This window comes from Centroberyx gerrardi, chromosome 13 (assembly GCF_048128805.1).
Source record: "Centroberyx gerrardi isolate f3 chromosome 13, fCenGer3.hap1.cur.20231027, whole genome shotgun sequence".
NCBI classification, from domain to species: Eukaryota; Metazoa; Chordata; class Actinopteri; order Beryciformes; family Berycidae; genus Centroberyx; species Centroberyx gerrardi.
Window position 1 is genome coordinate 4,240,057 of NC_136009.1, and position 22,318 is coordinate 4,262,374.

At 38.7% G+C, this 22,318-nt stretch overlaps 1 protein-coding gene across 1 annotated transcript; it reads right to left on the bottom strand.

Moving 5' to 3' along the window:
• Nucleotides 1-4,258: 4,258 nt before the first annotated feature.
• Nucleotides 4,259-8,449, bottom strand: en2b (engrailed homeobox 2b). Its single transcript, XM_071909692.1, has 2 exons — nucleotides 7,963-8,449; nucleotides 4,259-4,581 (listed from the first exon to the last, which is right to left on the bottom strand). Exons 1-2 carry the CDS (start codon nucleotides 8,447-8,449, stop codon nucleotides 4,259-4,261), a joined length of 810 nt encoding a protein of 269 aa, XP_071765793.1.
• Nucleotides 8,450-22,318: the final 13,869 nt, after the last annotated feature.

The window sequence follows — 22,318 nt, forward strand, 5'->3', positions numbered from 1 at the left end:
ATGTGTGAAGTTGGCCAAGAGCTTCCCAATGGCTCACAACTGGGGACATGCTCTGGTCCCACTACTAGACCCAAGTGGGAGCACAATGTTTAACCAATTGTGGTCATATATGAGGTTCGCCTACTGCTGAGCCAGATCCTTACACATGGTTTTAAATGTGTGTTTAATCTGTAATCCTTCATCTGTTGATTTGAACTCAATGACTATTTTCATGCAATTTATAACCAGTAGTAGTGTATTGGTAAATTGGTAAATAAAAAGGAGGGAAAACTATGACCTCCGATCAGTGATCATCATAAGCAAAACAACCACCGATATAAAAATAAATAATATTTCCAGAAATGCATTAATTTATGTTTTATCCCCTTCAAAGACCCCATATTCATATAACTTCCAGCAGTTTGGTACTACTTACTGTGATGTATACTATGAATATTGGTCATAAAGATTTACAGTATGTCAACCAAAAAAAGTGGTTTAGGCATTATAAGGCATCATAAGTATATTATACGCATATTGTGAGTGCATATTAATTATTATAATCAGCATAATATAATACACACAAGATGCAAAAAATGAATACGTTATGGGGAAATTCTATAGATAATGGAATACGATTAATTTGAATGTAATTTTGTGATGTTACTCATGTTTGTCTGATGATTATATTGTAAGAAAAGTTGATTTATGCTTCTAATGGACTTGTAATCTGGTTGTAATGTGTCACAATGCACTTTAGACTAAACTGTTAACCAACATTAGATTAAATATAAATCTAGCTGTTCAAGTACCTACATCATTGAGATGATTATATATTTGGCGAAGGATCATGAGTTTTTGGCTGAACAAACAAATACTGGCCTGTATAATAAATGTGTATCATTTACATTGCACATTCTCCATTCAGAAATGATCCTGTAAATTCTGCAAAACAACCACAAATGGTATCATTTCTCTCTGCAAGATGGCATTTGCCTTGTAAATAGATGTTCAAGGTAATATAAAGGTATAAAAATGTCGATTTTACAGCTTTTAAATGGAAAAGTCTGAAAGGATCAAATAAAAAGATGGGATATTTTTTGGTAATATTTATAACAGTGCAGTTGTTTCAATGGATTTAAAATAAACTATGTAGCCAATGCAAAAGAGAATGTTTTTGTGTTGAAAAAGAAAAAAAACTTGCTGTATAACTATGGCTCTTTGCAGTGGATAGAAGTGTCCTCCATGTTGTGTCTGCCTTCCTCAGCTCTCTTGATTGTTATGCAAATTATTATCAAGTTATTTCAATAAAGGCACCCTCAGACCTATCACATGAACTTCACAGCAAAATGCAAAACTATTTCACCCTACTGAAATTTCTCTTGGTTGTACATGATGTTTCTCATTGTATTTCCTGTTGTCCGTTTCATTTGAGATAATAAAAGATATCCCTGAAAAAAGTCCAATTTGTATTATTGTCATTTATTTACCATCACACCGTTATGATACAAATTATTTACACGAAGGGTCATATAAAAGAGTACTTCAGCTGAGAGAACAAAAAAAAAAAAAACTAAAACTTTGTTCATTATTACTTATACCTATCCTTAAAAATCCTGATGTCAAAATCCCATTTGCGATATAGAAAACAATGCTGTTCTTTCATTATAACACTGTAGAGACTTTTTCTATCTACAGAATTTTTAAGGCAAAAAGCTTGTCCAGGTTTGGATGTGAATGTAAGAAAACTTCTTATAACATGAACAAATAAAATATTTAAAAAATAAAAACCATTCACAGCATCGTTAAGACCACGATTTGGTTTGGATCCACATGAGTGAGACCCAGCAAAGGCCTTTCAGATGTTGCATTAAAAAAAACAGAAAAAGTTATTGCAGGATAAATAAGTCATGTAAACACTCCAGAGCCCCATCTCCACACACGCATGGCTATAGATGGTCATTGTATTATAAATAGGAATATAATGGTCTTTGCAAATAACAAATAAAACGTTATTTTTTTCTTGAACATTCGTTGATGTACAGAAGCATATAGGTCCATGATTTGGCCGGAGGTCTCAGTGCCAAAGTCGGCCAGAAGATTGAAAATGGGAAATTCCCCGTGCTGTGAAATGATAGCCTCACTTCTTGAGGGTTTTTTTTTTTCTTATAGACTAGAGGAGTTTGGGCCAATTTTACAGCAACATTTGAATCCAAATGGACATTTTAAAATCGGTGTTTTCATATTGAATTTCAAAAAGAGGACCCCCAACATTATCAATGGAAAAAAACAAAAAAAGAAATAGCCTAATGTTGGGAAAATGCCTCTTGCTGTATTCCAAATGAAGATGGGGATTTAGGCTATTAGATGCCTGACTGCATTGCCAATTCTTATGTGCAAACCAAATGTATTATTACACACTGTTCACCAGATAGCTTATTAAGCAGAACTTTAATTCCAGTTTTAAAAAAATGTATTACATTCCCAAATTTCAGTACGCATTTTGGCGCCCAATATATTTCAAAAAAAGGCTATACTTTCACACCAAACAACCAGACCTTGGTAAACATTCTCTACAAGTACACCAACATAACACAAGAGATGAAGAACGAAGAGGAAAATAGTGGAAAACAGCCTATAAAGATAGAAAAAATAAAAAACAGAACACAAAGTAGGCTATTTTTTTGAATTCACAGTTCCCAGAATGCAGCAGAAAAAAATCTTTGGATTTCAGCATATAGTTTTTCATTATAAAGTCTGACAGACAGACAAAAACAGTTAAACAGGAACACGCAGGGCTGTAGCGCTCGAGCCCGGTCGCGAGACCACTTCTCTGATGTCTCGAGCTCGTCTTGGTCTCGGCTCCCATTGGATGTTGACTCGACTTTTCCCCGCCTGTGTAGGCTGGAAAATATCAAAGATACCGCTTGTCTCCACCTGGTCCACCTGGTCCACCTTCGTTTATTATCTCCCCAGCATTACAAACAATTAAAGGGATTAGGCTGTGTACGATATGAAGGCCAAATGGTCCTCAAACCTCTATGCATTCATACAGAGCTCCAGCAGATGGATTTACATCTCTGTTGACCGTTAAGTAAGTATTTTTTTTTTACATTTGGAAAGGCATTTGTACTGTTTATTGCCTGTTTTGGTCTCGATTCGCTCTGGTCTCGGTTTTAATAAAGTCTCGACATCATTTGGACCCGGTTTTGACTCGACTTGGTCTAATGCTGCATTCCAGATATGACAGAAAGTCGGAAATTATGACTTCCTACAAGGAAAAATGCAATAGAACGGCCCTTTATGTCGGAATCCTGTTATCTGACATCATGTCAACATGGCAATATAGACTTTTAACGTTACACAGCAGTAGCCTACTTTTAACTTGTTTATAGGCTAATCCTCAAAATACACCTAAGTTCGATTTTCAGCAATGCGTGATCTTAAATCAGACACAACACCTATGTGGTAAGTGGTTAAACATAAATTTCAAATGTAAAGTTGCACTTATTGTTATATTATTAACATTCTATGCCAACTAGCTAGCAAACCTTGCCAATTATCATTGACTTGTGCGAAATAAACTCTTGCCTCATCTGCCATTGGCTGGTAAACAAAAATAGAAATCAAAAATAGAAATTTCATAGAAATATATCACCCCACTTGTTCTCAGTGCTATTTCATGCTAGGTCATAGAATCAGGCACTGTGTGTTAATTTCAAACTTGCTCACTCATTTATACAATGTATCAAGTTTGTAGAAGGCTACATCATGAAGAGCAACAGAACTCAATATAACCGAGGCATTTATGCTATCATCTAGCATAGAGACCAACTAGTGTGGTGGGTGACCCCTTTCACTTTATCTGCAAAAACTTTACATTTTTACTGGCATTTGGTGCTTGTTGGGTGTTTATTAGGAGAACAGTATTTTACTTTAGGTAGGCCTAAACAAAATTTGCGTGCGTCCTTCCATGTGTTTTTTTTTTCTGAGCTGAATCACTGGAACGCACAGAGGTTGAAGGATGTAATTGCGACCTATAAATTGGCAATTTCCGACTTCTGACTTTGACTGGAACGCAGCACTATAGGCGTACATTACTTGGACTCGACAACGGTGGTCTCGACTAGCTACAGCCCCGAGAACACGTACACAAACAAACTCCCCGCCGCCTTGTAGGACAAAACAACGGCAGAACATCGTCTCTGGTTGCGTTTTAAATATGAATGCTGGTATTGACGTGGTTTTATTGCATGGTTCAGACGGGTTCCCTCCCCTACTAGTCGCTGTCCGAGTTTTCGCCGTCCTTGGACGTGGAGTGGTTGTACAGTCCCTGGGCCATGAGGTGCAGCGCCAGAGAGTTTTTATTCCCGGTGGCCTTTTTGATTTTGGCCCGTTTGTTCTGAAACCAGATTTTGATCTGAGACTCGTTGAGGCCGAGCTCCCGAGCCAGGCTCTGCCTTCTCTGCTCGGTCAGGTACCGGTTGGTCTGGAACTCAGTCTTTAACCGGTGGAGCTGCTCGGCGGTGAAGGCCGTCCGGGGCCGCTTGTCCTCCTTGGTGGGGGTCGACGGCGCCTTCTTTGGTTTACGGGATCTGGGCCCTTCGGTGGGGGTGGAGGGGTGAGGGTGGAGACAAAAATGACGCCGATTGGTTAGGGACAATACTTATGGGCTTTTGAGGTTTCTCACATCATAAAATTACAGGTATATAGATGTACACTCTTAATAAAAATGATTGTGTAGGCTATAGTCAGTAGAAATGGTTCTTTAGTTTTGTACCTGAGGAATTCTCAAACGTTTCCATGTCTCAGGCCCCGAAACAGACACACATTTGATCAGATTTAGTCCCATATGGGAAATTTTTAGTTGTTGTTGACCTAGTACTGAATTGTACAACTGTCTACACTGTGGAGATAATAGTGGCCAGTGTGAAACCTGTGATTACAAGAGTCATTCTTCTCTAATTGGGGTCATTTCTAGCGAATTAAATTATAGTGAAATGAAACTATTCCTCATTTTGTGGAACCCCTTGCCATGATGCCTGGAACCTCTTCAAGGACTCACTTTGAGAACCACTGCCACACCAGAACCATTTATGATGCGATAAAGAACCTTTTTAGGGAAAGTACCGTTTAAGAATATGTGTTTCAAGCCATTAATTAAAGAAGCTTTGAAGAACTACACTGGGTTCTTTCTTGTTTGTTTGTTTTTAACAAATCAGAGGGTTCTTTTGACTCATTATGGTTCTTTAAAGAACCCCTACCCTAACCAGAGAACCAGTGGAAAAACCCTATTTTTTCTTTGTCTCTAGGTCAGCAATTCTCAAATGGAGGTCTGGGGACCTCCAGGGGTCCTTGAGGGGTTCCAGGGGGTACCCCAGCAACATGAGGACTAGTTTAATTTCACTAGAATTTAATTCACTTGAAATTATCCCCATTAGAGAATGTGTAGAGTGATTATTGTAATCATATATTTCACTCTCACCACCATTATTCTATAATTCAATACTAAATCAACAACTAAAATCAACTAAAATCTTCCCATATAGTGAGTTAGGAATTATAAGGTTCTATCTGACTTATTATTATTATTATTATTATTATTATTATTTCAAAATTTCGTTATTTGCAAATTCATGATCTTTGAATGTTACTTTATACTTGTGTGGTGTTATTTATTTTTTTAAACAAATAACCTTTTGAGGTCAAATATTTAAAAAGGTAAAAGTTTTTGCCAGTTGGGATGCCAAATATATCTCAGAACTACACTCCACCCAGATAGAACCTTATAAATCCAAGCTCATGAAATGGGTCCCTGGGTTCGGGCCCCTAATTATCACAGGGAACATGATAAAGAGGCTCTGGTATAGTTTAGGTTAACAGGAGATAAATAGAGACAGGGTACCAGTTAGTACTGGTAGTATATAATAGTTAGAATAGCAACCCATCAGGCTGCAGGATGCCTGCATGTCCTAACCAGCTCAACCACTGCTGCTACATTTAGACTATAATGGTGAACGGGAGGAGGAGGATGATGGGAGCAGATGGGGGGTGGGGTTAGGATGGGATGGGATGGAGGATGGGGGGGTGTAGGCGCCTCTTTCCCTCCCTGTTACCATAGGAACTACATTTTTTTTTTTTAAAAAGTAGTTTCTTAAAAAGGCATGATGAGTCTGTCTTTCGTCCATCCTATAGACGATTCTATCATGAGGAAATAAAAGGGCAAATAAATGGGAGATGATGGACTGATGGAGCAGTTAGGAAAAAACTGTTTCAGTACTCTTTTAAGTGTAGAAATAGTCTGGAACACAAACCAAAAGTTGCCATCCAACCAGAGTTACAACTAGCCTACTAGGCTACTAATATTTAGGCCTATATAAAAGGCCTATAGGCTGTATAGTATCTACTACATATTTACTATATTCTAATGATGGCATTTGGTTTGATAACAGTTCTATAGGCTAGTTCTACACTTTCTAAGACTATACAAATACTTTATACATAGCCTACAATTGGCCTACATATAACTTAGATACACTTTATATATTAGGCTATATTAAAATTTAGATTGAGTACTCTCAATCTAAAGACTCTTGATTTAGATAGAGTGTAATGATGAATACGCTGCAGCCTCCCTGACCTCTCTAAAGGCCCATTGTGGTCATTTCCATAAACTTGGGCCTGGACCACGATGGAAACTTTTTTTGTGTCTCGACACAACAATAAAAACAACATTCCTGACTATTTTCATCTCATTTTCATCGACTTAAAACGCTCCTTCGATAGCGAACACAGTTTTCCTTCCGTCTGGATGCTGCACTTTGTTTTTTTAGAGACGTTATTTCAAAGCTTTATGCATTTGTAAATCCTGACAAAAGAAGAGCCCCAGAAGAGTGGACCAAGCTAGCTCGGAGCGAAAATATAGCCCTAACGCAAAGCTAACTTCCCACTTTATTGATAAAATAGAGGTAGAATTATTTAAATGTTGATATAAATCAATAGGCCTACATTTTGAATATCACGAATACCGTGAAGCAATAAAATAGAAGCTTTGTGGTGGCTGACTATCTAGATTCAGAGTGCAGGCTTGCTATCAATAAACTAATAACCTAATAACATAAAAAATGTTGACAAAAACTGGTTTGTATTTTGTTGGTGGCTGGAAAACCTTTGAACTCACGTTGTTATGCATTTCAGATCGAATCCATCTCTCTTTTGGGATGCAGAGCCCTCACTTTTTAGACTCCCTCCCATTGTCAAAAAATATGCTAATTGAATATTAACAAAGAGCAGTGAGGAACAATGGCGTTAAACTTGGTTTTTACTTCTGTTTTTCCACTTCATAACTTTAAATTTATTTATTTCAGAGCACTTTTACACGACACCGAGGCATCTTGTCGACTTTATCTGTATTTTGTCGCCAAATTCACATCGACTTTCTCTTTTTCAAAACCCAACTCGGATTAGTTTCCAATTTGTGTTAAAAGTAGGTTGGGTTGTAAAAGAGGAAAAAAACGTCTTCTAAGAAGGTTAATATTATTACTTTTAGGCTAGTAGGAAATAGTGACGTTTATTGTAGTTATGATTTGTGTAATAATTGGTTTGTCAATTGCCACCAGTGATAATGTCTCTCCATCAAATAGGATTGGGGGTAGCACCGATCAAAGAATAGCCTATGAACGAAATATCCATATTAATTTAAATGCAAAATGCTCCAAAATATCATTCCACTCTTTTTTTTTCTTAATGGCGCAGGTTGTAAACTTGAAAATGAACGCAACCTAGGCTACATTTTCTGCTTTCTCTTTATTTGTGATGAGAGAGGAGGCTGGAGGTTTTCCATTCAATCCTTTCACCATCTCTCGAATAAAATAGACTAGCCCTAACTGGTTTTCGTTGTTTTGTTTTGTTGTGTTTATTTTCTCTCTCTCTGAATAGCCTAATAAAGCAGACTGGCGGAGGAATATATTTTTTGCCACCAACCTGATGAAGGGCGGTCTGAGTAGCGGGTACAATAGACCCAGGCCGGCCAGAGCATCGGCTTGGCGGCAGGGGCCGAGCCGGCCTGGGGGCTGTGGCACCGGTCCCCGTCGTCCCCCCGGGCCTTCGCAGCCCCATCACCGGCTACGAGCTCAGCCTTTTTGGCCTCTGTGTCCGGATGCTGGTCCTCGTCTGCCTCCGTGTCCTCCTCGCGCCCTGCTCCACCTCCGCCCTGCTGCGGGTTGCCAGTTTTGGAAGCCCTTCTCCCAGTCAGGTCCTCCCTTCGCAGGATTACTCCCAGGCTGTCTTCCTCCCGGATGAAAGTCCCATCTTTCCGCTTGCGGCCGAAGTCCGGTCTTAAGATGTTGTCGATGTAAAAGTTGGTGATCCGGTGCGGCTGCTGGTTGCCAGGTGGCTGGAGGAGAGGCAGGATGGCTCGGTTGGACTCCTCGCCGGAGTCCTCTGGGTCTCGACGAGCATTTTCTTCCATAATGATGCAGCCTGATAGGACTCAGCGTTCACTTTCAGCACCTCTCTCTCTCTCTGATTCCCTCTACAAAGTAGTAATTCCACTGTTGTGAGGCGTCTGGTTCACTTCTTTATCTACACTGCTATATTTTCGATCAAAAACGCAAAATAAGTGATGAAGAAAACCAAATTCCCTTTTTCGCCAGTATAGCTTATATTGTTTGTGTTCTGAAAACCCGCCTCTTATGATTTTGACAAAGAAAAATCATGCTTCAGTTTCTGGTATTACTCCTCATGGCTGAGCTTGGTGTTCAAATACAATAATCTATAGGCTATCATTTGAAAATGCTGAAATGAGTTGGAAACACTCGAGTTTATTTTTTCCTGATCCCTGCACACAAATATTGATGCTTCCAGCAGCACTAAAACTACGCTGATAAAGACGCCGCTCAAATACTTTCACTACGGATTTTGGTTCTCATTTCTGATTGGCTGCGAGGCTCTCCGGTGACGTTGTACTACGGGCTTCTCAGACACGTGCCTCGGACCAATAGAGTTGGAGAGTTGGCGTCACGTGACGTTCCCGGCATTCCCTGGAGGCGCATCTCAAACCAATCCACTCACTGTGTGTGCTGCATTCAGGTCACATGGGAAAGATGGGAGATAAGAGCCTTCCTACTTACAAAAAAAAAACCGTTCACCTCATCTTTCAGCTGGTAAATGCCCCACTACTAGAAAATACTGTTCACCTCTGCTTTCAAGTGGGAAATACTGCTAGAATATACTGTTCACCTAACCCCATTTTGTGACCGTAACTCTTAGTATGCCATGGCAGGACACAACTTGGTCGATTTTTCCTCACTAAAGCGTGTGTGTGTTACGTGTGAAAGGTTTGAGAATAATTATGAGCATCCAAAGTCTACAGAAAACTAAAATCGTGGTGTTTAATCACAGTTTTAACATGTGAACACCAAGTTGTTGCTTTGAGCTGTCAGTTGTTACGACGATGATCCCCATATGACCTGAATGCAGCATTAGATTCCCAAAAATAAACAGCTTTTGTTGAATTTTGAATGATTTATCCACTCAAACTCAAACATATACTTTCATATTTTATTCACCATTTTTAATGACAAAGTGTCACTTAAGTATAGGTTTCCTTGCAAACAGGGCCATAAGGCATGCAGCATGGGGAGGGTTGAGACCCTATAGTTTGTATTTGGCAGATGTAGCATATTAGGTCTAACGCTGCATTCATGGGAACTTGATGGTTAAAAGTAACGACTTGGAAGTGGCACACTTTACCAAAGTTTTCTGTAGACTTTCTTTTGTCTTGGTGATAATTCATCTGATCTTTTTAACACTTAACACACCTGCACTGATGACACATTTGACTTTATGCTTTACAGCAAGCCAAACATTGCAGTGTCAGCAAAAAATCAACTAGTGGTTGTGTCTTGCCATGGCATTTTAAGAGTTGCGATCACAACATGAATTATATGATTGAAATCCTTAATTTTGTTGGTTTTATTGAAATGAACCTATATTATACCAGGTATTTCCTTGTTGGTGACGTCAGAAATCAGGAGAAATCAGGGTCCATCGCCAAATCCGGAGTCCCCAAGTAGGCTATATAGGCCTACCACCTGAAAGCTGAGATGACCTGTATTTTCAAGCAGTAAGCTCGTATGTACCGTCTTTCCCATAGGACGTGAATGCAGCATACTATCAAAGCGCGTGTGAATCAAAAGCACGAGCCTCCTCCTCAACAGCACAAGAATTTTATAATCCAATAACAGCTGAAAGCCTCGCGTCTCCAAATGATAAACGTATTCCACAACCTATTCTATAAGCAATAAGCCTAAGTGTTATGATTTTGGTTTGAAGGTTACACATTGCGATGGTTCGAGGGACAGGGACGGGTCACATGACAGGTCTAATCGGCCTTAGCGGATCAATTACGGCCTATTTTGCCTGACAACAGCGAGGTAGCTTACAGCGCTCCCTATGCGCAAAGATCTAGTCCTCCATACAGAGCTAACGGTAGGTCAGCGGAGGAGTAACGAGCCTGAACCATTGGCATCAATAAGCGATGCTAGCTTGGGAAACAGTGGGATACAGGGTGCTCGTAGGGGGGAGACAAGGACACGAACCCCTCAGTAGGCTACTAGAAGGATGAACTGACCCTCCCCGTTATTATGCTTCAAACTATAGCCTATCGTATTTTTTACTCACACTGCGTTTTTAGAAGCACGGCGTAGTTTGACCGAAGCACATTTTCTTGTTGGCTTAGGTCACGAGCACAAACAGCCCTTCCCCTTTAAAAAATCAGAGCCCTTTCCCTAGTTGTTTGAACTGCTTTAATCCATTTAAAGGCATTTCAATAGCAAATTAGACCGCCACGTTTCATATTCTGATTAATGTCTGTAATGTCAGTTAGGTAGTGGTAAGGTGCATTATTTTCCATCCCTCCGCCTATAAGCGAGTTCAAATTTGTTCTTGTCATCCTGATAATGGAGCGGAAAGATCAAGACAAAATGGGTAAAAAATGGAAACCATAGCTAACCCTAACCCATCAGGGCGCATTCAGTCCCCTCTGAGGTGATAGTTTGGTGACCCATGTCTAATGATTAACCAAATAATAATATATCGTCAGTCCCTACGACAAATAATTGATCACTCATTCATTCATTCATTCATTCATTCATTCATTCATAGTCAGTTATCAGTCAGCATTATAGGCCTATTAGATGCAGGGACTTTATAGTATAATAAGGTATAAGGTTAAATAAATAAATAAATGTATTCAGGCCTAAACTGGATGTGACAATCCTCTCATGGTAATTTATTCTTTCAACATTTTAATTTTGAAGAAAACCCACTTCCTTATTCCTATATAACCATATCTCCATATTTAACCATATATAACCACATATCCACATATCAATATATAACCAGGCATACGCATATATAATCATAACCACATATCAATATATAACCAGGTATAACATACTGTATATCACCATATATAACCACATATCAATATATATAACAATCACGGTCACTAAATACCACTGGTTTGTTTCTTAGATCAAAATGATTTGCACAACAACTTGCATGCAGTCCTATTCACTGATCGGGTTTCTATGCCGATGGCTGGTGGAACTGTTTTGTGAATGGGTGTGGAAATGTGTTATGGGTGTGTGTGTGTGTGTGTGTGTGTGTGCGTGTGTGTGTGTGTGTGTGTACTGGCTGTGACAACAATTTCCTGTTGAGGACAATAAACTAAACGAACTCACTATGGCTGTGAGGAGTCCTGGGTTCGAATCCGGTTCATGACCTATGCCCCCCCCTCCCCTACCCTCCACACACACACACACACACCCACACACAAACACGCAGACACACACACACGCCACTTTTCTTTCCCATCCTACCCGTCTTTCCATTGAATAAGGTTCAACAAATTTGAAATACCATAGGAAATCATTGAGAGGAATTATGTCGTTTTTCATTGTATTCTACTATAGGCTATAGGCTTTAGCGTCATACTATCGCACAAACTGTCGCTTTGTTTATTATATATTTTTTTTACACAGGATTATTGTAAACATAGCTTCATTTGGAACTAAAAGCAAGTAATTTTCCCCATCAAATTTGACACGTTTTCCCTTTGTCATACACATGAATGCGTATTTGCGTTATTTTGACGAGTTAAAGAACCTGATTGTTGTAGGTTTGAAAACATTTTGAAATGAATGGTCTCTAGGAAATTTGTATTAAAATGCAGTTTGTACTGCTGTTCTCCTTCCCCCCCATTTGTTCCTGTTCTTTTGTAGAGATATGATATTTTACAATTCTAAAATATCATATGGGTTAATAAACTAAAGCTAAAGCTCTACACTAAGGAAGCAAAGCTAAATAAACTCAAACTCTACTGTAAAAGTCCAAGATATATTCCAGAAGTTGTAATATAGTGTGAAAAGTAGCCCTCCTATAAAAGCTTGCACTGTTTTTATAACCTTGAATAATCTGTCAATAGGCCTAATCTTGCTTTTTGATGCATTAAAATGTGGAATTTGTAATAGCCTACATGTTACAGTTAATAACGTGTTCAAAACTTCATCTTCCTGTGGAAATCAGAAAAATGTACAAAATAAATAACAAGGAATAACAATAACGAAGAAATTGGAGTTATGTTTTTTTTTGTTTTGTCTCATTATGAGAAATAAAAGGCTTTTTCATCATTAGTTAACCCAGTACAGTGTTTCAAAGGTGAAAACAGGCAACGAAATGGTTCCTGAATCCAAATCCAACATTGGACAGTAACATCGGACAGTAAATAATTAATTATTGACATATTTATTGAATCAATTCATTATTGTCAAATTCGCTGCATATAGGCATGTTACTGATTTATTCTATCCGTTACACCGGCGGTGCCCTGCAGAAACCTCGCATCTCAAATAAATAAATAAATGAAGAAAACGTAAAAAAAAAAAAAAAAAATACTCAACTTTTTAAGAATGGAGAAAATCAGATTGAGTTTGTCTTGGATGCTGCAGCTTTTGTTTAGTTTAGTTTTTATTTATTTATTATTTTATTTATTTATTTATTTTATTGTTTCAGACAGGACGACTTGGCATGAAACAGACAGACAGGCCGAAAGTGTCAGGACTGTGAGCCATGCTGTCACTAAATGTTTAGTTCCTACCTCACTGGACAGGAGGCTGATTCGATTTAAATGGTATAATAAATAAATAAATAAAAGCTGTTAAGGCAGTTGTTACTGTTGATTGATCTGGTCAAAAGTAAAGTGTTAAATTAACTCGGATAGTGCTGGTTTTTACACTCTCACAGCTGGCCATTGCTGTGTGATCTAATAAAAACGATGTACCCTCAATAATTCTAATAAAGTAAGAGATTGCTATTATATGTGTTTCTGACTTCAAACCCAAATTTCATTCTCGACATCCAAAGGGGAGAATAGTGACATTTTTTTGGTGTGTGTGTGTGTGTGTGTGTGTGTGTGTGTGAGTGTGTGCGTGTGTGTGTGTGTGTGTGTGTGTGTGTGATTGAACTTTTCATTACAGTGCAGCTTGCAGCCCGAGGAGCGGCAGGGAATTTTGCGGGTGTAAAATAATTATTTAAAATGATCCGATGGGTTTTCTCGTTGCAATCAACACTTTTTGAACGTGTGAGGAAAAGCTGAGATCTGTTCGACTTAGACGCTTATCCGTTCATAATCCTCAGTCTCTCCAAATGTTTTCTGTCAAAAGGAAAACGCAACAGGCTAAAATGCCACAGATTATGGCATACAATATTAGTTAGCAAAAGTAAACCTAATATAGCCTAAGTTATTTGTACAAATAGTCAGTCTAGTACACGATCAGTTTCATGTAATGGGTCTATAATAACTATTTCGGTATGGGATAATAAACTATAGACTGTAGCCCTGTTCCAAGTTAGATAGGCCTAGTAAAACTCTACCTGATCTTCATTAGGTCTAATAAATACATCTCCAATAAGTAAATAAATATGTCAATAGAAATGTATGCAAACAAACAAATAAATACCTCAATAAATCAGTAGATAAGTCTATATTGATATCTTTCTATCTCTTCTTATATGAACAACAGCCTAGCCTGTTTCCTGACAATTCTGACTAAATCATTTTAATTTCAATGATTTTGCAATCCATTTTTTCACCCAATTCAAGTGACCTATTCCAAAAAAGAGAAAAAAATCACAAGGTGTTAAAAATGACAAATCAAAGCGTGATTTATTTTTCTCAATTTCGATTTTTTAAAATATGTGTTTGTTGTATTTTCTTTGGAAAAGAGTCTATATGGGTTTGCAGAACAATTTCCATGAATAAGCATGGGTGTCAATGGCAAGGTGTGACTTTAGTCTTCAGTGAGTCCAAGTCTGATTTTCTAGTTATTATTATTACACTCTTAACAAAAGGCTTCTATATAGTGCCAGAAAATGTTTTTTTTTAGGTTTGCACCATAGCAGAAGCATTAATGGTGTTGTACAGAACCCTTTTAGAAAGGTTCTCTATAGCAGCATGCTCAAGTGGTTCCTTTAAGAACCTTTTGAGAATGTATGAAATGATCCAAACCAGCAAGAACTTTTCAAGAACCACTCTGATTTAACAGTTCTTTTTATTTTAACGAATCAGAGCGTTTTTTGAGTTATTATGATTCTGATATAACCCTTACCCAAATCAAAGAACCCTCTTTTTCTGGTTGTGTAATGGAAAGCAAAGATCAAAGAAAAAAACACCAGAAATGTATTTGGAGGGCCATAATATTTAAAATAAAATCCCACCAGGAAGGATTCAGGACCTATCTTCCCTATTAGCTAATCATTTGGTGACCTACGACTCATAATTCATCACTGACCAAATATCTCTAATATCATTTCCATATAGCTTAGGGTTAAATTTGCACCCCCAGGCTTTGTGAGCGGCTGAATGCTGCGGCCTCTAGAACATTGTGTTGGGTGCCCAGATGTGAGATGAGCCGGGAGACAAAAGCGAGAGGTCAGCCGGGGAACCGTCAGCTTCCTGTCCGCCTGACAAAAACCTCTCTGAGGGGGAGTAAAGACGAGGGGAGGCCCCCAAGGTTAGGGGACACTTCCTGTTCCTCTCTGTCTGCTCTGCTTAATAACCACACACTTTAACTTGGGGAAATTCAAAAACAAAAGGAGGGTGAACTATGACCTCATCATAAGGCAAACAAGCACCAATATGAGCAAAAATCAATAGTTTTCAAGTTTTGATGCTTTTTCTTCTCCTTAAAAGAGGCTATCCTCATTTAACTTGAATCAGTTTGATACTACTTACTATGAATTGACCTCATAAATATTCATGTCAGCCCAAAAAAGGTGGTAAACTGAACTTAGATGGGTTTACCTTCAACTACATCCCTACTTTACAGTGAGCTTTTGTGTTTTTTGTTCTTAGTTTTTTGTTCTTAGCTGTTTTTGCTCTTTGCTACACTTTTATGCTCCCTCACGTTTTATTTTGTCATTTGGAGCAGGACTATTTTTTCATGATCTGCAAGGAAGCCAGACTTTTTTTTTTCTGCACCAATATGCACAGTATGGCAACACTTCTATGCCACATCATTGTAAAATCAGACAAACTTCCTATCCAGATCATTTCAGGTTTTAACAGAGGGAAGACAACAACATAAACTTCCTAAATCTACAGCCCAAGTCCCCCAAAAAAAGGTGAATTTCAGTCCTACCTGGACATATTCTTTCTCCACATGTCCTCCTCTCTCTGTACTTCCACGACCACTCTGTGTGTGTTTTTCTTTGGACGCTCCAAAAGGCCATCAGCAGGCTTGTTGGTATCAGTTGCTGCTTTAATCCCCCTGATTGTCCTGCCGTGGATAAAACCAGCGTGAATGCAGCCTGCAGGCCAGACTGAGCGGCCTCCTCGGCTCCAGCGGGGGCTTGGCGGCCCGGACCGTCGCTCGGTCCTGCATGAGTTCACAGCAAAAGAAGGTTTTGCTCCATTGCTTTTTTTAATTTTGAAAGGCTGCCCTAACTTTCTCCTACTGAGAAAAAAGGATGCTTCTCTACCAGGAGGCAAACCAATGTGTTGTTTTTGAAGTCTTTGAAATCCCAAAGCTGGCCTGCAAAAAAAATCTGTTTGTTGTCTAGTCTGAACAAAATGTGTTTTGTATAGCAGCAGGAAATGTTTTTTAGGTTTGTACCATAGCAGAAGCCTTTATGGTACTGTAAAGAACCCATTTAGTGAGGTTCTCTATAGCATCCTGCTCAAACGGTTCTACATAGGACCTTTAAGAATCATTTAAGAATGCATGAAATAATCCAAACCAGCAGGATTAAAATATCTTTTTAATAACTACAATGGGTTCTTTCTTCTAATTTACCAGTTTTTTATTTTAACCAATCAGATTGTTCTTTGAGTCATTATGGTTCCACGTAAGAACCACTACCCCTGACCAAAAGACTCTTGAAGAACCCTTGTTTTTCTGGGTATATAAGTTACAGTACAAAATGTTAATTAAAGCCTTTTTAGAGTGATAGGCTGTGATATAATTGTTATAAAATAGTGAAAAGAGTATGAAATAACTTAAAACAACTCAAAATCAAAGTGTATGTCGGATTTCAAGACAATGGACTTCATAAAATTGCATAATAAATTACCACATTTCTTTAATGACATAAAAAGAGTATGAAATAACTTGTGCAAATCAAACGCGAAACAACTAAAAAGGCCTCAAATCAGAACGTATTCCAAGACATTGGACGTTATAAATTGCATCATAAATGAACACATTTGTTTAATTACATAGTCACAATATGAATTCATTATCTGAAAACATTTGTGTAAGGCTTGAATTTTTTACATTTATGAGTTGCCAAGTAATATAAGAATAATAAGGAAAGTGTTGTGCTGTAGGGTTTCACTAGTAGTATGACCTTGACCTGATGCATAGAGACCATCTTTTCCCTTCCTATTATCTTCTCCCTCGCCATATTCTGTCATCAACTTTCACCGACCATCTGCCAAAGACTATTATTATTCCACTAAAATATCATAGTTTAAAATGCCCTAATTAAAACTGTGTTGCTCTCTCTCTCTCTTTTAATCTTATCTTGCTGATTGAATCTGGGTGTAAGTAAGTACCACTGTCTGTAAAACCCTGGGGAAGTTTTCTATTAGACGCTCTCTGGCTTCTTTCTCTCCACTTTGGCTCTTGGAGGTCATTCATCCCTTTTTCAATTAACACCCTGTTATTAAAATGTACTGTTGCCCCATAATGATCTGATGACAACATTCGATCTTCAGAGAATACATTGGCGGCTTCGTTACGGAGACGGCCTACAAAGTCTTGAAAGTCTTAAGAGTCCGGAGTCTCTTCGCCAACAAGTGTGATCATTTCCATCTCCCCTCATCTGAACATGCTGTCACCGACTCCATGAAGAAAAGATGTTACACTTTTAAAGTGGTAATCCTCAAGATCCTAGTTTTTTCAAAAAAATGTCTCCATCTTTGGTGCTAAGCACTCATTGCTGTGGTGTTTTCTTATTTAGTCTCCATCTTTGGTGCTCAACGTTCATTGTTGTGGTGTTTCTGCGCTGCACTTCCCACAGATCACCTGTCAATCAAACAGTGTGGGCGGAGCTTGGATGATCTGTTGATGCAGTTTCAGTTTCTGTAGGTGGCGCTCTTTTCTTTGTCTGTTCAGCCATGGTGGCTATCACTGCTCATGTAATGCTGCAGTCCATTGGAAGTTGGAAGTCGATAGTTCTGCTGGGGAAAACATGGACGCAACAGCCTTTGCCCACTAACGTTAATGTTAGCTATCTGACGATGCTCTAGTAACATTAGCAGGCTAGTTCATACAGCAAAGACTTCTATCTAGTAATGAAGCACAAGTCAACAGAATTACGTTACAAATGGAAACTACAAAGTTGTTACAACACGTTTTCATAACACAAAAACTAAAAAAAGTAAAATCAAGTTTTATTGAGTATAAATTGATGCAATGGGAATTCAATTTACTTTTCAATGTGTGCGCCACTATACTGCTATGACGTCAGCTGTGTTTATGCTGGAGAACTTGGGTGGAATGGATCTCACCCAAATTTCCCACTGGGACCTCCAACTTGAACAACCGTTCCGTTGCACTTTTTCGTGTCGGAAGACGTTTTTTTCAGAGTTCCGAGTACAATGGAATGCACCATAACTACCCAGTTCTTCTTCTATTTAGTCCAAACAAACCAGAAACGTAAAATTTTTCCCAGGAAAGAGCTACCAGACACTGGGTGTTTAGAACAGCAAATGTAAAAGCTTTCATGAACTGGATGTAGGTTGTATCATTACTATGTTATAGCAATCAGTGATAGAGTAGCAAGAGGGACCTTTATTTATAAGAAAATGTCACAAATTATTTTTTTTATGCCACAATGCTTTATTTCTGATAAACAAATTTGTCTTGAAGCTGTAGATGCTGACCAGCAGTTTTTAAGTCATTGGTGGTGTGATTCCCTGTATTGCCATGAGAAGGTGGATGCAAACTGGATGAGCTAGTGTTAAGATGAAGACCAGATCGCTATCATATTCTGGTGTCCTGGGGAGTGTCAGGGATTTTTTTTTTTTCATTTTGTGTTGAGGGAAATGTTTAATTAGCATTTTCAATTACCATTTTTTTCTGAGGAAATTTATTTTTTTTCTTTCTTTATGGGGGGGTTGGTTTTAATTTCAGATAGCTGTTTTTGTATGTGGTATGGTTCAGGCCTACATAGTTTAGAAAACAGTTACAGCAGTTGAGGTTCATCTCCTCATCCAGCACCATGATCTCCTCATTTTTGACTGTGTATACATGCATGGAGAAGTCCCTTCTTTACCATTCTTCGTTCTTATTAAAGCAATCTGGTACTGTGTCGACACATGTAAACATCCTATGTCATCATTTGTTTCCCCTGTATTAGAAGTAAGCTACTATTGAGAGGGGGAATATGCTGTTAACTGGTTTATTCATGGAAACAGGGAGACTCAATCACAGAGTATCAAAGATTCATGGAAACAGATTAACCTGAATAAGACCTTAACCAGAGTATGGACAATAGCCAGGTTACTCTGGCATGGAAACGTAGCTAGTGATGCTCTCTCACACATCACATCCAGCCTCCTCCATCCATGTGGAGGCTCTTCATCCTCTGAACTGTCATTTTAACTTCCTCTTTCAGGGTGGCATCCAAATGAACCCTGCTGAACCTCATTAGGTGCCCTCTGTTGGTTTATACATACATACATGTGATGCATTTGGACGCAACATCAGTATCCAGGGTTATTAAGTAATTCGGGGCTTTCAACGTCAGACAAGCCAGCCTAGGTGAACCAAGTGAATTTGATCAGTCTCAGAACTTTGTCCAAGTAGCATGTGTAGCTCCGCTTGATCCATAACCATCTTGAGGCCTTCAGGGCAGCCTCTGTGCTGGTTTGGATGGCGCTCCTCTGATGCCGAGACTATAGACCCTGCTCCATGCTAACACCTTAGCATACACTATGTTGAGCGATACTAGGCTCCATGCTAACACTGTAACATGTATTAGGAGGTTTTCACACATGCAAACTGTCTTCCCACATTTTTTTTTGTAAGTGTCATGATGCAGCCATGACACAGCTGTACTTCATTTCTTAATCATCCTATTCCTTATTCCTATTCACATCCATGCCAGCCAGAGCGACTTTAGAGCTGCACAGGTAACCATGACCTCCTCATTCAGACTGCTCTGATCTTCAGCTGGTTCTCCTGCAAAGTGACACTACAGGCTGGTCCAGCCAACTGGGGAGGACTCCCTTCACAGTGGAAATAAATGGGTGTGGATCCCATTGCGTTTCTAGTGGTTTTCTCAATTGCTCAACGATGGAGGACGGTGCTATGAGCGAATGACTCACCATCATAGCACCAACTCTAGCTAACTTATTCCTCTACATTGTGAAAATGTGACTTTATCATTTAGGTCAATTAGAAGCCACTGTGAGCTGTGCCAGAGACCTGTCATGTTGTTGCAATTCCATTGGTCACCAATAGAGGTCGATAGAGGTCATAGATTAATGCCCCATAGTGCCACTTTAAGTCTTGCTTGTAATATAAAAACATCTTTGACAACATGTTTTATTTTTGTAATATTAAACAGTATTATAATTCATTTATTTTTTTCAAAAATAGACCCATAGCAATTTGAAATGACACCCTTCAGCTGAAATTCACTACTTGTGAAGAAGAAAGGTGTGAATAGAGAGATGATCTCATTAGTGCTGAAGTGAACCATAAAAACATCTGAGGTCTCTTCCAAAGGAGAAGGCAATGTTCTTTCTTTTTGGTCCACTTTTTAGGAGCGAGGGTGGTTCTCAGTCAATGTGTGTGTGTGTGTGTGTGTGTGTGTGTGTGTGTGTGTGTGTGCGCGCGCGTGTGTGTGTGTGTGTGTGTGTGACAAACAAGTGGACAGACAGTCAAAGGCAGAATGATGACACAGCCAAGCACTGGTTTTGTATACACTCAAAAAAGAACATTGACCCATTGAGGTAAGGTATTAAGGAAAAGTATTATGTTGATTTTATCCAAATAAACACAGATTCAAGAAAATATTAAAAACAACAATATAGAACCAACACACTTGTTTGGTTTAATATGTTTCAATGTATAATTTAATAATTTCAGCTTGATGGAAATTTGTTATTTAGATGCGGATGAACAGACACATTTGAAATGAATTGGCATCATGAGCACAAATTGCATACATTTAAATTCATTTGTTGCCTTTATTTTGATGTTATGAGTCAATTTCACAAAAGATAATACTTCATTTAAGTTATAATGACTTAATCCACTTAGAAGGGAATTTGACATACAATGTGCAAACCTTGTAAAATAGACCAAAATATTTTTGGAGTGCACAACTCTGTCTACCAGGGGTGTGTAATCTCTACTGCAGGTCAGTGTGTCAAATGTACCATCAACACTACCCTCTTGTGGCTTGTTTAAAGGGGACATGTGACACCCAATTCATCACTAACAGTATCGTATTGCCTATCTATAACACTAGTACACACAATATGAATCCACAAAATTTGAAAATCAGTAATTTCCAAATTTATTCAAAGACTTTGTATGAGGTTACTAGCAGCATCTGATTATTATTGAAATTCTACAATTCACTTCCCTTTTAGGGGACTTATTGAGGCCTGTTTACCAGGGTTAGGATGTTTTTTTAGGCAGTGCCAGTCCAGATTCCACTCTGGTGTCTGCACATAGCACAGTTGGAGATATCAGGCTTGTTTTCCTCCTTTCAGAAGAAGCCATTTGCTGCCATTCATTCTTGTCCAGTATGAAAAACAACTTCCACAGAGCAAGAGAATCCATCGCAGCAAACATGAAGCCTTCGTTTGGTTCGGTCAAAGTTGAGTGTTTTCATATCAGCGCTGCGTTACGGTACGCTCTGCTTCCTGTCAATCACCTGACACCCACAGGAAGAAATGGAAGTGTCCTCCAGGAAAAAATCCCTCAAAAACATGTCACCTCTAAAACTTTACTGTCACATCCATGTCTTTTTATTTAGACCGTCTCTGTTAGCAGCAGTTCATTTCAAGCGAGGTTTGACACTGTAACGTTTGGATTTTAAAAACGATGAAAAAACAGTTAATGTTAAAAAATCGAATTACATACGGCATGCATTGCAAAATGACTGGGGAAAAGGTTGATGTAGACAGAAGTAAATGAGCGATAACTCTAAATGACACCACTGTTCTCCTTTAAAGCCCTAATCTATTGCAGTATTGCAGTATGCTGCTCCCTGTTTGTAGCCCCACTACAAAACCACTAGCAAATTTTTGTTTTTGCAAATTTGCATCTGCATGTTTGAGCTGTTCCTATCCAGACTGGAACTATTTGATTTGCACACTGAGGATTTCATTTGGAAATGCCTTCACCTGCACATGGGTTTATTCAACCCCCTTGCATCTTTGTTCTTCCCATCATGTTTTTTGTTGAAAACTAATTCAGTTTTTTTTAATTTTTGTAACATATATAGCCTACAAATTTTCCATTTGATTGCAGGTTGAGTCTCCAAAATTGGATTTACATTAGGAGACTATCATGCACTGGATCCAGGTGAATATGGTAGCTTCTCATCATAATTTTGCCATTGCATATGTGGGCCTGCCAACTGAATGTTCATGAAATGTTGTCTTGTCCTAGTCCTATAAATGTGTTTGGAAAGCAACATTATGGAATATGCCTTTGACTGTGTGCCACCTTTCCACCTTTCATATCCAGACTGTCTCTAGATCTGATGTAGCTGGATTATATTTACACTTGACATTAAAATGTGCCTCTGG